The following is a 19,678-nucleotide window of genomic DNA, read 5'->3' as shown; positions in this document are numbered from 1 at the left end:
CCCCCTAGTAGTAGGGGGATCCTTAGGAAGCAGCAAGATCTCCATCACTTTGAGAGGTTGTTGGAAATGGGGAGACTGCAGCCCGCACATCGTCCCCTGCTGAAACAGAATCATCCAACATCCAGAATTAGCCCGACATCCAGCACATTCCCTGGTAGGGCGGTGGGGGGGGGGGGGAGTGCTCTTAAATATGACAAATAGGTTCACACCCCTTCCGTGCAATCTTGCACTGACTCCCGCTTGCATTCAGGACAGTGTGCAAACTGCACGTCTTGTGATTTGGGGCATTTAATGAGCTCGATGCTGTTCCCCACACCCTTCCCAGAGACACCTTCTAGTTTCCAGCTATGACCACAAAGCTATGGTCCCCCACACGTCCCGTCTTCTCCGTTCGAAGGTGTACGGCTGACCTCCCCGAGCACTCACCACCACTGTTAAGTCACATGGACTCCCACCTGTATTTGGAGACACGGGGTTTGGGGGAGCTTCCTAGAGAAGGCTGGCCACTCCTGGCAGATGGGGTTGGGGGGTGCGTGTAGACTCCTCTTGGCACGGTGGGTACCATCTCCAAAGTCTACTTACACTCCATCCCCGTACTTCCCCATCTTTCACGCCCAGTTCTAGGATGGAAAGAGTGTTTCCTTTCATTTCTAATGCCACCCCCAGGACATGGCCTGGGGCGATGGACATGCTGGGTAAAGGTTTGCTGGGTGAATCAATGGGTGAGGGACTCAGTCGAATGAAGGAATACATCCATTTTTTACCACTCTCCAAGTTAGAACGGTCAAGAATGCATCCAATGATGGAGAAAACAGTGACTTCTTCTACCTAACGTTTGCTGAACATTCAATTTTACTTTGTTTTAGTTTTTGAATTTTTTCAATTTTGAATTCATGAAAATGGTGTTTCCATTAAATATATATTTATATTATATATATATGTATGAGTATATTCACATGTATAATACAAGTAATATATACATATATAAATATGTAAAATATGTAAATATATAAAATAAATATATTTTATGTAAATATACATATTCATTTTATATATATTAATTTATACATATTTATGTAATATATATTTATATAACATATAATATACATAACAAATATATAAAACTCTATGTAATTATTTATATATTTTTATATTTATTTAATTTATATATATAATGTATTATAATCTGTATTGTATATATAAACTATATACAATACAGATTATATAATATATGGTATATGCTATATTTTATGTATTTTATACTATATTAAATATATTTATAATATATATTAGATATATGTATATATAATATATAAATTTGTTTCATATACTTTAAATTTAATAAAATATATTTTACTTTATATAATTATACACAATCAGTTTTCATGTTTTATATAGAATATACTTATATATTCTTATTTATATATTATTAATTCAATTGAATTAATAATGGAATATATTATTAAAATATTATATATATATATATATATATATATAAAACATGTAATCTATATATCCTGTTTGCCTCATACTCAGCAAATGACCTGAATCAATATATAAATGCAGCAAACAGTCACAGGATTTGCTGGGGTTCTTTTTGTGATAATTGGCTCATTCGTGATGCCATGCATGCCCGTGGGGTAGAAATTCCTGCTTATTGGTGGTTTGGGCTTGGAAGCACGCTATGACCCTTTGAACCTAAGTTCTGCTGACTGGCCACTAAACGTTTCTGACTCTCAACTCCCTCCACTTTAAAAAGGGGGTAACACAGGTGCGCGTCCCTGGGGGCTCTCATGAATGGTGAACAGGTGCGCGTCCCTGGGGGCTCTCATGAATGGTGAACAGGTGCGCGTCCCTGGGGGCTCTCGTGAATGGTGAACAGGATAGGTGATGGCCAGATGCATCGTGAGCACTTGGCAAATTTGCTCCCCCTTCTATGGTGAGGATTTTCAGCCTCTTGAGATCTACTCAGAATTTCTGTCTCTTGAAGATTTACTCAACGGAGGCTGTTTGAAAGCTGCAGGGCATGATTAGGTCGCACACGATGTCAAACCCAACACCATGAGAACAAAGGGGCAGTGGGAGAAGTCATAGATCCCAGTGTTGCAAGTCAGAAACGTTCAGGAAACATCAGCATCCTCTTCCAGGGTTTCCTGGATGCTCCAGCGTTCAGGCAGGACATGCCCCATGATGGCACAAACATCGTGCACCAGGAGACACAGTATGAAATCCATCCACTATCAGTTGAGTGGGTCCCTTTAGGTCTGATGTACCACTGAGCTCTTAAAACGAAAAAGGCAGTGGGAGCGGGGGAAAGGAAAAAAGTAAATAAAATAGACCACCTACAACAAAAGAACGGACGCTTAATTATTTGCACAAAGCATTAGAAAATACTGTGATATTTTATTATTAAAAATGCTGCTGAAAAGTTTATACATATGTGTCCAGCCATATATATCCTCTATCATTACTTAAGGCAAAATCAAAAACAAAATTGCAAAATAATAACCCAAGAAACCATTAAACCCTGCGTGCCTGTGAAGGTCAAGAATAAAAGCCTAGGAAAGTTTTTTTTTTTTTTTTTACTTAATTTTTTTCCCATTTTTTTCTCTTTTTTCACTTTTTTATAGATAGCAAGTATATTTTATTCTCATAGAACTCTATGAAGATTCTATAACTTCTTTCCATGTAGAAATAAGATATCCTTTAAGATGTATTAAATTTCTTTTGATCATATCCTCTGTAAAAGCTAAAGTTATTCACTTAACAAGAACTCTTTTTTTTTTCCCCTTATCCAAATGTCACAAGCCTGACACATTAGTGTGCATATTGCTAGCAGAAGACAATTGGAAATACTAAACAAATATTGGAATTCACATTACAAACATACCGGACCCACACTGATGCTGAGCATCACTTCCCATGGTAGATTGATGGAGAGCCTATTTGCCGTAGCCCAGGTGTGTGTGTGTTGGGGGGGGGAATACACAGCTTGCAGAAAGGACCTGACGATACCTTTAGAAAGTGATGAATTAATTGGGGGACAAAACTTGTATCCGTGACACCTCTAGCTGCAGAAAAGGAGTGTGGTTTCACCATGTGCAAAGTAGGGATTGAAAGAGTTCACATACATATATACAGACAACCATTCTCCAATTTAAACCCAGATAAACGACAAGACTGATTGTGTGACCTCCAGGCATTTCTAAGGACTGTCTTTTTCAAGAGGGCGTTTTCGAACACGTGGATGGAGATCACTGCAGGTTTAGCGCTGGGGCGGGGAGGAGGGGGGGTCAGTTTGCAAAGGTAGTGCCCGGGGGGCAAAAGGACGTTGGACTCTTTTTTGGGGAGAATCCCCAACTCAGCAATGACTTCTAAGCCTGGGTTTCCAAAACAACGCCAGTCGAGCCCAGAGACAGTATTTTCAAATATCTTTGGCTACTAATTCCTGATGTTGCAATAATTCTCGAAAGACACAATACAGAGTAACCACTGGCTATGTGTTCCTTCCACTTTATGACACTCAAAATATTCGTTCAGGAGAAGGAAAAGGACGACGGGAACATGGGAAGGTGTCGGAGGGCGAATCTCCGGTCCCCAGCTTGCTGATTTAAAATGGGTGAGTAATTTCCGTTATCTTACCTCGACGGTCAAAGCTACCCTAACTTCCCAGAAAACCCATGCAAAGCACTTTTTAATGTTCTGTCCTTTTCTGTGGGTTGGTTTCGTGCCTGCAAATAGTCATTGATCAGGGTCTGATACACAAGTCCACGAAAGGCAGGACTTTTCAGACAAGCATATGTTTTATCCGATAAATGATAGAAAGAATAAAAAAGTCTTGCTTACTGATAAATAAGGGACTTACTGCTTAAACAAAAAAAAAAAAAAAAAAAGGAAAAAGAAAAGAAAAAAGGAAAGACACATGCCCTCGCTTCAATCTGATTAGCTAAGCTGAGCAGGTAGTTCAGCAGCTTCAGCCTTCTGCAGCTGTGGGTGAACACTGAGCCGTATTTACTCGGCAGGGCACGGCCCCACCAAAGGCAAGCTTTCTTTCCTTTTTTGGCAGGACCCTGGGGTGGGAAGCAAGTCTCCCTCAACATATTCAAAGAACCACAACTACAGACCGAGATCTGTGTTTTGTTTTTCCTGCTGTCGCTCTGTGCGTGCGTGTTTCTAATTTTTTCCGCAAAGGTTTCAATAGAGACTGCACGCTGGGGATCCGTCCTGGCGTTGCAACTTCGTGAAGCTAACACATGAACATAAAAGTTTTCTCAAACCACGGTCTCCTAAGAGTGCTGTTGCATGCATTTGTGCAACCCACAGAGGGGGAGAGCCCCACCACACAGAGAGTCTGGGTCCACGGCGCCACACCACATCCTCCTACAAATGAAATGCGTTAGAAAGCCCCGTGTCTTTGCTTACCACAAGGAATTAAGAAGAAAACCCTCCTGTGTCCGGGAGGAAACAGAGGTGAATGACTAAATGTATATATATATTTATATACATACAGACCACAATGAAAAGCACAATCTTGGTAAAAGCTCTTTCAAACTGAAAACACCAATAAAAGCTTTTTTGTTGGTTGGTTGGTTTTTTTTTTTCTTTTTTTTCCTCTGTGTGCGTTTTTGTTTAAACTCACAGCTATATACACTTTTTTGTTCTGTTTTTTACAAAGTTTTTTAAATATAGTTCAGGCCGGCAAGACATCTCTTTGCCCAGAACTATAGGTATGTTACTACATAGTCTGCTCTTTTAATAATAAAATTCTACTTTTCCTCCTCTCTGGATTACAGCTCCGTATGCTGGGTAAAAGCCCACAGACTCTTTCCTTCCGTAGAGCCATCCATCGTATGGCACATAAGGAACTCTTTTCTGTTGTTTGTTTTGTTCTGCTTTTCGGGTGTAATTAAAAAAAAAAAATTTTTTTTTTTTTTTAAGTGTCCCTGGCTGAGTTCCCCAAGGGTCAGCTTCGATCGTTGCATCGGAAGCATCCAGGTCCTTGAGACGGTGATGTCCTAGTCCCGCTAAACGTTCGCTGGAGAGACGGGGATGGTAAAGCAGTCCTGGAACAGCGATGTCTACGTTTTCACATTTCATAGGGTCAGAAGTTGATCTCATAATACTGGGAAATGCCAACAGGATGGGTCCACGGGGACACGACGGCGGCCCCGTTGCTTCTTTTGTTTGTTTGTTTCTGTCCTAAGTCAGTGGGGTGACAGACATTCCTCGCGTGGGGATGCTGCTTCTCTCTTTCTCCCTCTCTCCGGTGGGGAAGGAGCCGAGGAAGGGGAAGGGAACCGCGCAGCTATACTCTGGTGGTCGAGTGTCCGTGGGGGAGATTCGTACTGTTTTGTCCTCCACTGAAGGTGTTGAACGTGTGCAAAGGCTGAATCCCCGTCAGTGTGTTTGGAATCATGGTGATGGTGTTTGGTGTCATGAGTGGGATGTCATCCGGAGAGCGGCGCAGCGTCAGGGTGTAGTCTGGGGGACAGGTGAGCCTCAGCGTGTCATGAGCCTGCAGGGACTCGCACTCGTGGTCGTGCTCCAGCTGCTTCATCTGCAGCGACATGATCTCTTCGTTCTGGATGTGAGCGATGTCATTGGTCGTGTTCCTCTGGGGACTGGGGCGCCTGTGCGTCTCATGGCGTCTCTTGTCCTTCTTGTAGTACAGAGCCGCAAAGGCCAAAATGTTGAGGAAGAGCAGGGAGGCCCCCACGGCGATGGTGACGCTCAGTTCGGTGGAGTAATCCCGTTTGGTTTCGATGAGGACGGTTGTGTCCTCGGGCCCTGTCTTATGAGGGTCCTTGGAGTGTTTGGGGTTGTTAGCGGGAGTGATGGCTGGGCGTTTGGTCGTGGGCCAGATCTTGGCGGGAGACCGCCGGGTTCCATAGGGAAAGGAGGTCATGTCAGGAGGAGGGACCTTTGTGGTGGTGGAGACATACTGGAAGATCTCATTCAGGTTGTGCAAGTGGGGCACCAGTTCCAGCCAGAAAGCCACCTTGGTGGCTCGGTAGTGATCCCTCACTCTGGGCTTTAGGCCAATATGCAGATAGAGCTGGTCTTTGGGGTTGTACTTGGACCAGGCCACTTCCTCAAAGCGATTGGGTTTTGTATGAATGAACTTGGTATCCTGAGGAACAGGCTGATTGGGGTCACTGGAGATAGAAGGGAGAAAAAAAAAAAAGAGGAAGAAGGTCACACTCTTCGACATGGGACACGTAAATCTCTTCATCAAGTACAACAGGGAATTACAACCAGTTACTCACACATGTTTATTGATGAGCACCAAGTACCCGAGGAGCGACAGACTCATTCTGCTGTCATCCAAGCGTGGCTACCATTTTGTCTTTTCATTAACATCCCCTCTTCCCTTTATTTTAAAAAATAATTCCTGACGGCAGAGTTATGGCATTTCCATAACATTTGTACTATGTTTTAAATGCATCAAATGCTCTTCAACAAGGAAAAAGTGAAAAAAAAGTGGATGTAAAAAATTTTTTTTACACGTTTTCACGTTTACCTACTTTTGAGCCATCAATCTCAACCAAAGGTGTTTTGCCCACACAGGGACATTTGGCAATGTCTGGGGACATTTTTGGTTGTCGCGGATGGGGGGTAGTGTCATGAATGGGTGGAGAGCCTGGGGGCACCGTTCAACATTCTTCAGTGCACAACAGAGTCCCCCACCCAAGGAAGTCTCTTGTCACAAATGTCAATAGTATTGAGGTTGAGAAATCCTGATTTGGAGGCTACTGTTCAAAAAGTAGGCATTCTCTCTTTGCTCAAGAGTGGCTTCTGGGGTGGACGAATCATAGTGCAGGTTTAATAACTAAAATGTATGTTAAAATTCAAACAAAAACAGGCTTTATAATTGCAAAATGTGAGTAAACAGTAATATGCATCATGTGTTTGCTTTCTATTTGAAAGAGGAATACTTATATACTGAGTATATTTGAAGACTGAGCCACGTAAAGATCAAACAACATTCCACTCATTCTAAGAATTTTGATAAGATCACACTTTTAGATATGGTGAAGTTAACATGTTTAGAAAAAGTAACACCCAGTGCCAGAAAGTGAGGGGTTTGTAGATGTTAAGTGCGTCGGGCCGACTTTGAACCTGAGATTTGTCCTATTATTCACATAAGTGGGCGCAGGCAGAAAGATCGTCAAAATTAAAGGATAATCCACAAACATGGTACTTTAAATGTCTTTGCCACCAACTTTCTTAATATAACAACCAACCTCCCCAAAATATCATATTCTCATTTCTTCCATTTATTTTTAGGGTTGGTAAAGTGAAGTATACTTCATCTCAATACTTCATCTTAGTGTTTATTTGTTTTGAAAATGTTGAGGTCATGCACTGCAAAATGTCACCTGGTGGGCAACACTGAGCATTCAGACATCACGTATGGGCCAGAACAAGCTGGGAGGGACCTGCACACCCACATCGATTGCCCTGGGTGCTCGAACTTCTCCTTTGCAGGCAACAACTTCTGGGCAGCATTTATAAAGCTACTTCCAGCCACTGCCTATCAGCTCACATGCTAGAAGACTGGGGGACCAGAAGGTCCTCTGTGAAGATCCCCAGTCCACACACATGGCCCTGCATTGTGCAGGATGCAAACAACATAGTGCCCGACAGGTGCAGCGTTTGCTAAGGGAAGGACTTTTGCCCTCAGTGTGAGGCTGTCAAAAGCATTTCCATGCATTAAGCTCTGCAGCTGTCCCTCTTTACAGCTGTGAAATCTTGAGCAAACTCTTAAGCCTCTCTTGGCCTCACCGTCTTCATCCATAGAACGGGTGAGAATATTGGAAGTAAGTGATGGAGGTTAAATAACCACTGCAAAGTGTGGGCAAATTAATAAATATTATCCTCTTCTGCCAATATGGAAAGCAGAATACCCAAAAATTGCTTAGGGAGAGAGGACTATAAAGTCATATACGGTAATACCCACAGCATGTACAGTTTACCATATACTGTATATAGTGCATGCCGCATGAAAGTATACTGTATACCACAGTATATACGGTATACTATACACTGTACGTGGTATTTACTATACCACAGTATATACGGTATACTATACACTGTACGTGGTATTTACTATACCACAGTATATACGGTATACTATACACTGTACGTGGTATTTACTATACCACAGTATATACGGTATACTATACACTGTACATGGTATTTACTATACCACAGTATATACGGTATACTACACACTGTACACGGTACTTACTGTATACCACAGTATATACGGTATACTATACACTGTACACGGTGCTTACTGTATACCACAGTATATACGGTATACTATACACTGTACATGGTACTGTATACCACAGTATATACGGTATACTATACACTGTACATGGTACTGTATACCACAGTATATATGGTATACTATACACTGTACATGGTACTTACTGTATACCACAGTATATACGGCATACTATACACTGTACATGGTATTTACTGTATACCACAGTATATACGGCATACTATACACTGTACATGGTATTTACTGTATACCACAGTATATACGGCATACTATACACTGTACATGGTATTTACTGTATACCACAGTATATACGGCATACTATACACTGTACATGGTATTTACTGTATACCACAGTATATACGGTATACTATATTTGTATATTGCATATATTATAAATCATTGCATATGCAGTATATTATATACTGTCTGTAGTATACATTGTATAAAAGTATACTGTACATCACAGTATATAAGGTACACTGTACACTGTACATAGTATTTACTATCTACCACAGTACATACGGTATACTGTATTTATATATTGTATATATTACAAATCATAACATATACAATATATTCTATACTGTCTATAGTATACTGTACACCACAGTATATATGGTATGCCATACACTGTACATAGTATTTACTGTATACCACAGTATATATGGTCTACTGTATTTGTATATTGCAATGTTATAAATAATAGCATATGCAGTATATTATATACTGTCTATGGTATACATTGTATCAGTATATACAGTATACTATATAGTGTATATATATTCTATACCTCAGTATATATGGTATATTTGTATATTGCAATGTTATAAACCATAGCATATCCAGTATATTATATACTGTCTATGGTTTACATTGTATAAAAGTATACTGTATACTACAGTATATTATATACTGTGTATAGTATATATCATATACTATATATGGTATACTATATACTGTATATAGTATTGATTGGATATCATAGCATATATACTATGTATAGTATACATTGTATAAAATTATACCCTAGCATATTATGTACTATATATAGTATGTATTGTATACCACAGTATATACAGTGTACTATATAGTACATATAGTATATATTCTATACCACAGTATATATGGTATACTGTATATTATAGTATATGCTGTATAAAAGTATACTGTATAGTATATACTGTATGAAAGTATATTGTATACCATAGTATATGCTGCATAAAATGTACTATATATAGATATCTATATATATGACATATAGATATATATGTGGTATACAAGAAAAAGAACTTTTACCTTTTAACTATACACTCACTGCAGTGCTTCTATTTTACTAATGGGATTAAGAAAATAAAACATAAAATTATAAGTCCTATTGCCATGAGTTTTCTTATGTGTTCATTTATAAGCATTAGTATATTTAAAAATAAACGTTTTATCTCTTCTTTTTAAAATGTTGGCTTCAATGTAGCACCTCATGTTTCTTTTATTTGAGTCTTCTGGAACAAGTTTTTGAAAAAATTCCTATTTAATTGGAATCTGCCATGGGAACATTTGTCATTGATTTTTATTGTTCTAAAAGCAAGGAAAGGTGGTGAGAATTCCTACTATTTTTCCATTGATCTGATTTCACTGAATTGGGTCTATTAGCTGTGTGGACCTTTTATTAAGCAGAGGGCATCGAGGAAAGAGAGCGTTCTGCTCATGTTGGATGTTGGGCTATTTTTGATGAAATTCGGTGTGCATCTGAAAGGTAAAGAAACACATTTATTTTGTTCTCAAAGAATAGAGCGGAGGATTTTGAAAATCCAGATAAGTAAGCTTTAGCCTGATACAATCTATCTATTAAAGTTCTTGGAGATGCACAGTCAGAAGCCTTAACCCAAGATAAACTCACAGAGCTCACGAAAGTCCATCATTTTCCTTGTCAAACACTCCAAAGACAGCAAGACCTCTAAGTGGGATATCAGTGTCTTGCTTTTTTAAACTTGACTTCCGCAGGCAACATGTTTTAATTTCCATGAGTAAAATTAAAGGTCATAATGATTAAGGATAGAAAGAAACGGACGTATCTTCTCTCCCTAGTAAAGACCTCAATGCGTATCTGCATCTACATTTCCCAGCACCTGAAACACACATTTTCACCTGTTGTAGTTGGAGACATCATTTGGCAGAGAATAGTCAAGTGCATTTCTAAGCTCTTGTGATCCATTTTATTTGCTAGAGATAGGTAATATGATTTCTTTAAAAATATCAGTAAGCTCTCTGAGAGGCTCTTTTTGATGGTTTAAGGTCCTTCTTACACCTAACATAATGTAGTAGCTGGTCATTTTAAGACCAGACATAGGCTACAGCTCTCCCTAAGCCATCCACCCTAAGCACCTCTCATTTTTTCGCAAAGGTTGAATACAAATTCATCACAGCATAACCAACACAATCGAGAGTCATGGCTTCTGATGCAGACCTACACCAATGTCCTGAGAACAAATAAAAAAATGGAAATCTGTGTTGGCTGCATTGGCCGTCTCAGAACTATGTTTCCATTCTCTCAACTCTGATACCATTCAAGGAAGCCCTTCGATGGACAAGGCATCGTTTGGTTTTGTGGAAAGTGCTATTTGTTGCAACGTGTTCTAGAGAGATTGGGTCTTCCTTGGTGTTCCCTTTATTGGCACTTCTTCCCACAAAGTGCTCAAACCAAATTGGTGTTTGGTCCGTGAGCACCTGGATTCTATGGGCCAGTTGGGTCTCGTATTCCCAAAGGGATTTTAGATGATACAGATTTCAATTCTTCCTCATCCTCTGTAAGCCTTGGAATTCGTTTTAGTTTTTCCTTGACCTTACTTCTCTTTAATCAAAACTTTCCACATCGGCTTTTTTTGTAGACTACTACATGTTTTGGCCTATGTTGTTGTTTTTCCAGCACTGTTTTGGGTGTGTCTTCTAACCTGGGTCACGGAAACACCCTCCTAGCTACAAGGAACTCTCCTCTCTCCTTCCTCTCTGCCTCCTACAAGCATATTCCCAACATTACTTTCCCATGCTTAACAACAAACAAACTATGGAATATAGACATCGAAACCTAGACAGAAGGTCACACCTGTGAGTTTTGGGTTGTACATGAAAAAGCACCAGCATACATTCGCCTTGCCTGACATATTCGCAATAAGGAACACCAGCGTGCTGTCGGTAAGGTGCAGAAGATTGGAAGCAACACCAAATGATCATGGGGATGCATGTCTTGACGCCATATATTCCTGTCCTCATAGCAACGTGTTGTGATGGACAGATGGCGAGATACTCCTATAATCCAGTGTCTCTAGTGCTTACAGGAGCAGTTGATGGTACTCTGTGTCTTCTATCATGGTCTGTGGGTCATGGCCTGAGTCCAGTGGCATCAGATATGGTTTATCCTACGCTGTTCCCTTACGGGCGCCATTTTGGCTCATCTTCCTTTGTACCCCTCAAGCAGCCCCTTCAGGACAAGGAAATACTCCTCTCCACAGACCTTGGTGTACCACTGCCCTATTTAAATAAATAACTAGCAACTACCTCGCAAGACCTTGCTACGTATTGACAAGTACCTAAATCAGCAGACTGCGCGTCTCCTCGATCCTCTGTTTTCTTGTTAAACCAGCAGCTATGCAAATGTTATCCCCTAGTTACTTACGCTGGAAAATGGTGCTTTGCATTTCATATTAGAGGAAGTTCATGTCCCTCCAGTTTCTGCATCTGCATCCCATGGCAACCTCCCTATGTGTCTCTGTCTTTAGATGGCCATCTTCTTATGAAGGCATCGTTCATATTGGCTTAGAAGTCCAACCTGCTCCATCTTATCTTGACTGATTCTATCTGCAATGACCCTATTTCCAAATAAGGTGCTAGGCACGGAGACTTGAAATTCCGGAATCAGCATCCAATAGAATCTTAGGCACGGTGGGCATGAAAAAGCACCCAATAAGAGAACGTTGTGGTATTTTTAATCCTGGCTCAGTCTTTGATAGGTCTTGGTGAAAAGGTCCATTTGGTGCTAGGAGCTCTTTCCCATCTTGTGACATTGATCAATTTCCTTTATCTTTTTTTCTTTCTTTTTTGAACAGCGCGAGAGCATCAGCCTCAGAGCCTTTGGCAAGGTGAGAGGAGCTAACGAGAATTTAATAGCTTTGTTTGGATTTTACCATTTTTTTTAATGGTTCAGTTACACTGGTGATGAATGATCCTAGCTTCCCATTTAAGAAAATCATATGAAGCTCATTTCCAAACATGTAAGGGAAAAAAGTATGTGGTTTTAGCTAAGGTAAGCAACGACGGTGTGTTTAGATATTACACAAAGAATGCTATGTGTGGATGCCGGTGGTATGACCACCATTTGGGAAATGGCCTTCTGAGTCTTTCTGCTTCAAGAATGTGACACTTGCTAGGAGACGCATCACACATCTGAGTTCAATGACAAAACTGGGCATCGTCGTGCCTTCAAAAGGGCTGATGGGTTGAAGTATTCCCCCCTCAAATTAATATAGGCTGAAATGCTAACCCCCAGTCCCTCAGAATGTGGCCTTATTTGGAAATAGGGTCATTGCCGATGGAATCAGTCAAGATAAGATGGAGCTGGTTGGACTACTAAGCCAATATGACCAATGCCTTGGTAAGAAGATGGCCATCTAAAGACAGAGACACATAGGGAGCCTGCCGCGGGATGCAGATGCAGAAGTTGGAGGGATGTCGCTGGAAGAGAGCCTGCAAAGCAGCAAGAACTAGGAAGGAGCACGAAACCTTTCCTTGCAGGTTTTAGAGGGAGCTTCGTTCTTACCAATGCCTGCATATTGGACTTCTAGCATCCAAACTGTGAGACAATAAGTTTTTGTGGTTTTAGTCCACACCATTTGTGGTACACAGTTATAGCACCCCTAAGGATGTTATAATAATATAATAAACAAGGATTATATTAAAATACTTGTGGACTTGACCTCAGTCATCTCCTCGTCGAAGAAAGAACCTTCAGGTGATAGGAAAGCACCTCTCCCAAACGTCCGTATATTATCCTGTTCCCCGCCCCCCCGCCTCCATGTGAGCCTTTCTTAGACCAAACTTGTCAAATCTGAGGTCAAAGTGGGTATCCATGCAATAGCTTGCCACTCTATAAGCATGCCATACTTTTGCTGAGACCACAAAATGTTCTGAAACCACTTGCCACCCAATAATATTTGGGGTCATTGTAAAGAATGACACCCGCTAAAGCCCTAAGTAAGCATACAAAACTGCGGCGTCCCCACATCCTCTCTCTCGAGGTGCATAGGACTCAGGCACTGCAGGGCTGACCCCGGGTGGGAGCCCAATTCCGACACCCGGCTCGCCACAGGGAGATTCACCAACCCTCGGAGAACATCTCCGATGTTAATTCCATGCATGAGGCTCAAGGTTAATGAGAGAAGCAGAGACGTAGAACAGAATGATAGCTCATTAATTTCCACAGTTATGTTATCAGGCCAGAGAAAAATGAAAAGATGCTGTGATGTTTGTAGCTATTTGGAATGCTGGGGAGTCTTTTTCTCTTATTGTTTGCAGAGTCACTGCTCAAGAGGACATTGGCGACATCTGTTATGTGTGTGGGTCTTGTATATTTTCCACTGTGTTTAGCCAACGAGCTTCCCTTTGAGGTGTATTATATGTATTTATATAGATTTATTTCCTATATATGTACATATTTGCATATATGAAATGTGTATTTATTTATGAAATAAATGTGTGTGACATAGTTACATGAATAAATATGTTGTAAATATATGTATATATAGGAAATAAATCTCCTAACTGTAGAGAAACACTACAGATATATACACATACATGTGTGTTAATAAAGAGTATATACACACATAGTATTCCCTAGATGTATCATGGGATTGACTTTATTCTCTTGGCTACACAATAAACACAATTTGCCATGTGGCACATGGATTTTAATAACCCTCTTATTTATCAAAGGAGACAAGGTCGTACTGAGACCTGAAATTCTGGGATCAGCATCCCATAGAACTGCCAGGTACGTCTCAGCCTTGAACTGGCAGGTGGGAAACAGACTTTTTTTAGTGATGCTATTAGCACTCTGCACTCTGGTAAAACTCTGGTTGACACGATGCAATTGGGGGGTGTGCAAACTACGAGGCCCCCCTCCGTTACTGTGTGTGCATGCGTGTGCATGTCGGCATCCTATGTACCATTCGGTCATGGAAACAAGACTTGTATGGAGGACCCAGACAGAGCAGAAGAGAAGTAAGAAGCCGGTGTGGGAAGGACATACCCGGTTTTGGCGAAGTTGGTCCAGTACGTCATGACCACCGCGCTGAGCATGACATCGTTCTTGGAGAAGTTACAACTGAAGAGTTCCGTGGGGCCGATCATGGGGATCCCAAAGACATAGGGCACTTCGTCGCCGTGGGCTGAGTCCGCCCAGCTGGGTTTCATTTCACTTTGGCAGTGGTGATAGAAGGCGTAGAAGTAGGTCGGAGAGCCATACTGGGCGTGGAGGTCGGCTGTGGCCACGGCGGGGGCCACCCACTGGTGGTCCGTGAAGAGAGCCACCAGGGTCTTCCGTCGCGTCTCCGGATTTTCCTTGTCGGCCCAGTCCGTGTACATGAATTTGATGGTCTCCCGCAGCGTGTCTTTGCCCTCTGGGTAGCCATAAAGGTTATCCACAAAGTTGGACACGGAGAAGTCAAAGTCGTTGGGCGTCACGCCATCCTCGTTGTCCACGATACCATCCACAAACTTCAAGCCTTCCCCCTGGTTGACGCCCAGCATGATGTCATAATTCAGGAACTCTCCCTGCTCCATCAGGATCTGAGGGTCGTCCGGGATGACATCGCCGTCGATGACGGGGCCAAAGGAAATGTGGTACGTGGCGGGGGTGATGGTCTGCTGAATGAGCTCTTTGTAGTTCTTATTCCGAAGACATTCGACCATGTCCGTGGTATCCAGCATGTTGCAGCCGACTTTATCTGCCAATATCCGAGTGTACTTGGCAGGCTGGTAGTTCACTGCCCAGCTGGACAGGGCGGTCCCGCTCTGGATGATCGCCTTCTGGAACAGACCTGCAGGTGCAAAGTTGTAGACATGCAAATGAAAACCCGAAAGATAGAAAAGCAGCTTTTACTGGGCAAAGAAGGCTCTGATTGTCTCTCGGGCATGTGAATTTCTGGATACAGTGGCATTCAGGTCTTTCAGGATTTTTTACTCATTTCCATCTCTTTCTGTCCCCCTCCCCCTCCCGCTGGACACTGGTTTTCTGGGATGTTCTTCACTCACACACACACACACACACACACACACGCAAGCACACGCACACGCACAGGGTCTCAGAGAATGAAACTGCATTCACAATTTAGCTGCAGTGGTTAAAAAAAAAAAGGTGCACTCCATTTACCCTTCCCCAGTTTCATGTTGTGTTGGCATCCCCATCCCCAGATGCTATATATAAAGCCTCACAGACTTATCACCTCCCCCATCCCTTAAAAATATGCTTTGTGCCAAGAAGACGTCAAAGACCGTTTTGCCTCACTGGTGAAACCAGAAACCAGGTTCCACTTCATTATGGGGAAAAAAAAAAAAAACTTGCACTGAAATCAATTTTAGAGTATAAATTCAGACATGTATTTCTATTTCCACCCTCAATATATTAAATGCATGAAACTTTTACAACTAAAATATTAATTAAATTAGCGATTCCTAAAGGAATCCTCAGTTGACTGCCCAACTAAAATGTATTTTTCAACAAATCGCTGATCTCGAAATCACATCAATTCAAAGCCCAGACTTTTCTGTCATGTATTCTGCTACAAGTTAAAAGTGTGTGTTTGGTGAGAAGTGGAAAAAAATAAAAACTGGGCTAGTTGATGAGTAAAATTCTGTGTAGCTTACAATTTCCTATCAGATCAGTCTAGTATATGAATGTCAGTCAGTAAAAAAAAAAAAAAAAATTTTTAAACCCTCTGTTTTTCACGACTACAGGACAAGAGATGATGGGGTATGAAATGATAGCATTCTGTTTCTTATCTCTTCCTGACATTTTCTTGGATTCCAGCATGATCTAGCTCTGATGGGTTGGGAGTTGCTGGAAGAATAATTCAGCCGGGAGCCCAGAAGTTCGTGCCCTGTAGAGTTTTAAGGTCATGCAAGCAATTAAGGGAGGAAAACATGATTGCAATCAGGAAGATGCGATTCTAAAGACTGGAGCATTGCCCAAACATGACACCTAAGAGAAGATTTTTAAATGGATCTGGCTTTGCTCAATTCAACATCAAAGTTATTTGGGGGCCAGTTGATAACACAGTTGATAACACTCTCGGAGATGCACAACTACGGACTTGCGTGTTTAGCTCTCAAGGTTAATGTGTGGAAGCCCGGGAAAGAAATGATGTCGATGCTTGATCCATCGTGAAGACTTTCATAAGTTAAAAAAATCAGGATTAGAACAATTTTGCTATAAGTTACCTGGTTTGTTCTTTTTTTTTTTTCTTTTTGCTATTACACTGATCGGCCATGACTGATGTAGCTCTGTGTGTGTGTGTATGTGTGTGTGTGTGTTTGTTACAGAATATAATCCCTGATAAACCTTGAAAAAAATGGGTCAAGAAAAATGCCACCCATAATTCATACCAGAAAATACAAGTTACGTCAGCATTTTGGGGTCATGCCCACTTGGCTGTTTCCCCCCTCAATGTTTTGTTTGTAACAACGGAGTCCAATATACGTTTAGCTTTGACATTGTGTTGCCCAGGCTTTTGGACACCTGTTTTGGATGCTAATTATCGTTCCTTTGAGCAAATGCACCTGTTCTTTATAAACTTCTTGTCTTTTGAATCTTGGAGCTTTTCATTTGAGTCTTTGCTCTAATATCGTGGTGAACATCTTCACGAAAGCATCATTTTCCAGGCACGCGGTGATTGTTTTTTAGTCTACATGGCTAGAAGTACAATTCTAAGGCTGACGGTCTGGGTATTTATTTATTGCTGGGTTGTCTCAAAAAGCTGCAGAGACGTGACCCATGCACAGCCTTGCCATAGAGCTTGCTCATTTCTGATCTGTTGATTTAAGTAATTCATGCTCTTCCTCCAATTAGATTTGGTTTACTGTGTTTGATTCCTACGGAAGCCGGTCCTGACTACTTGCTCACTCGAGAACTGGGATTATATCCACTGACAAATGGGAAAGTCTAAATATTTTCTGGAATGCTGTAGGAATGGATATTACCAATGACCCCTCTCGTTAGTCACTACTTCATTTTTGTAAAAACGAAGGGTTAATACAAGTGTGAGCCCCTAATTCGAGCTCTCCTTCATGTTACAAAATCACCTACAACCTTGTCAGCCTTGATTTGACTGATGGTTGCTTGTGGTTCTTGCACTGAGCATCTTATTGACAGGTGAATTCTGAATCTCCTCGGTGCCTGTGACCAGCTAAAATTTCTTCTCAAGCCAAACATTTTTATTTCCTAAGGCCTGCCGAACACCTTCAGAGGAAGTCTGAAGTTCATGACGGAAAATCAAAGTGGAAAAGCAGTTGGTACATAAAACAGCAACTAGGAGAGGCCACCGGGAATCGGCACAGACATTCATGAATCCGTAAGCAAGACTATTCTGTACAGAAGATCAAGACTACCATCCACTCTTCCCCGATGTTTCATAGCTAAAGGGGAATGATGGAAATAGGTTTGAATCGGGGTCTGGGAAGCTTGGTTTCTTCTCTGGCTCTGACTCTTGCTGTGTGACCCGAGGCAGGTTAAGCAACCTCTCTGAGCCTCAATTTCCTTTCTATAAATGATGGTTTTGGAGTAGATGAGCTTCAAGGTCCCCTTCAGTGCTACAGGTTACCAATGGACATGAGGGAGCCACCTTGAGTTAGGGTGGGTCATTTTTTTTTTTTTTAATTTAACGTAATTTTTTTTTAGCGGTGGTGGGGGAGAGGCAGAGGGAGAGGGAGGGAGAGACTCGTAAGTCGGCTGCACGCCCAGCGTGGAGTCCCATGCAGGGCTCGATCCCAGGACCCTGAGATCATGACCTGAGCTGAGATCAAGAGTCAGACTCTTAACGGACTGAGCCACCCGGGCGCCCCAGACAAGTGAGTTCTAAAATCACATGGCCATGAGCCACGTCGCTTACCAAATGTACAAATCTGCAACCCTTACCCACATCACTTCTGTATTACCTTTCCCAAGTTGAGATGACAAGTTGACCGACTTTAAAGTTGACCAAAATGAAAAAATTTAAAATTGACCAGATAAAGTCGGAAAGGCAGAAGCAAAGTGCTGGTCTTGCTAAAGAAGTCATTTTGTCCCAATTGTTGCAACCGGCATCTAATTGTTAATTTAAGTGAGATGACAAAATACGGTTCACGTGGAAAGAAAGCGGAGTTAGAAGAAAGGGAGTCTGTGTCCTTTTGGGGATTTTCGGTGGAGGCTGCAAGAGAGACTTAGGACAACACCAGCACCCAGCACCTGGGATATGCACTCTGTGTGTGTTCACTTCTCAGCCCTGTGGGTCGTGCACCAGCACGGGGATGCCCTTCTTACCTTCTGAATAGTGTGACAAGGTCAACAGGCTGACGCAAGAGGCTCCCGCCCCCGAGCCGAAGATGGTCACTCGCTTGGGATCCCCGCCGAAGGCCCCGACGTTCTCCTCGATCCACCGTAGCGCCTGAATCTGATCCAGGAGCCCATAGTTGCCTTTGGCCGCCTGGTCGCCGGTACTTAAAAACCCTGCAAGAGAACACAGGATATTTGGGGTTGTCAAGTATAAAAAAGCACATCGCTGGTCCTTGAAAAGGTATCTCATGGTCTACCTTGTTCATTCTTTGCTCGTCTCCCTATAAGTGAGAAGCACGACCGGAGAGCATTTTTCAAGGCAGGAGGGATTATGTTATGTAAATCATTGTTATGATGGTTACTGTTCCTGCTGATCCTATAATACAATGTCTCATCTGTGAGTTTGTATGGGGCTACCCTACCCTGTCGGGCACAATCAGTCTAAATTATCTACACCACGTGACAATACCAGAGACTATAAATTTGACCAGATTCGAGTTGTCATTCCGGTGCACGTGTTGGTTGCAAAGTGGCCAAGTTTCCTAAAAGAAGTTTTTCAGGGAAAATCATAAAAGAAGTTTTTCAGGGAAAGATCAGTGCATGTGTTGGGCTGGGGGGATTTCTGTGTCGATGTTTAAGAGACTGTGCATGTATATAAAGGCAATATGGGTCAGCTTTCTTCCATTGAATTTGTTATTAATATTTTCATTTAATTCCCTTTAATGCTTCAGTTTCAAAGTAAATGAGAGACGTCATGAGATCCCAGGGTCACTTAGCATGCACTTCCATCTTTGCCCTCCAAAACAAAC

The 19,678-nt window shown here is 41.7% G+C and overlaps 1 protein-coding gene across 7 annotated transcripts in view; it reads right to left on the bottom strand.

The window, feature by feature from the left end:
* Window positions 1-2,382: 2,382 nt before the first annotated feature.
* Window positions 2,383-19,678, bottom strand: part of NLGN4X (neuroligin 4 X-linked) — a 289,462-nt gene continuing 272,166 nt past the window's right edge. For all 7 annotated transcript variants that reach the window (XM_078065083.1, XM_036068458.2, XM_078065085.1 and 4 more), the window contains 3 exons: window positions 18,858-19,043; window positions 14,592-15,381; window positions 2,383-6,155 (listed from right to left, as the gene is read on the bottom strand). In XM_078065083.1, coding sequence (XP_077921209.1) covers window positions 5,306-6,155; window positions 14,592-15,381; window positions 18,858-19,043 — 1,826 coding nt within the window. In that variant the 3' untranslated portion in view covers window positions 2,383-5,305. The remainder of the gene's footprint in view (window positions 6,156-14,591; window positions 15,382-18,857; window positions 19,044-19,678) is intronic.

The sequence above is a fragment of the Halichoerus grypus genome, chromosome X (assembly GCF_964656455.1).
Source record: "Halichoerus grypus chromosome X, mHalGry1.hap1.1, whole genome shotgun sequence".
In the NCBI taxonomy this organism is placed as follows: Eukaryota; Metazoa; Chordata; class Mammalia; order Carnivora; family Phocidae; genus Halichoerus; species Halichoerus grypus.
Note: the sequence above shows the minus strand (reverse complement) of the source record. Positions and strands in the feature narration are given on the sequence as shown.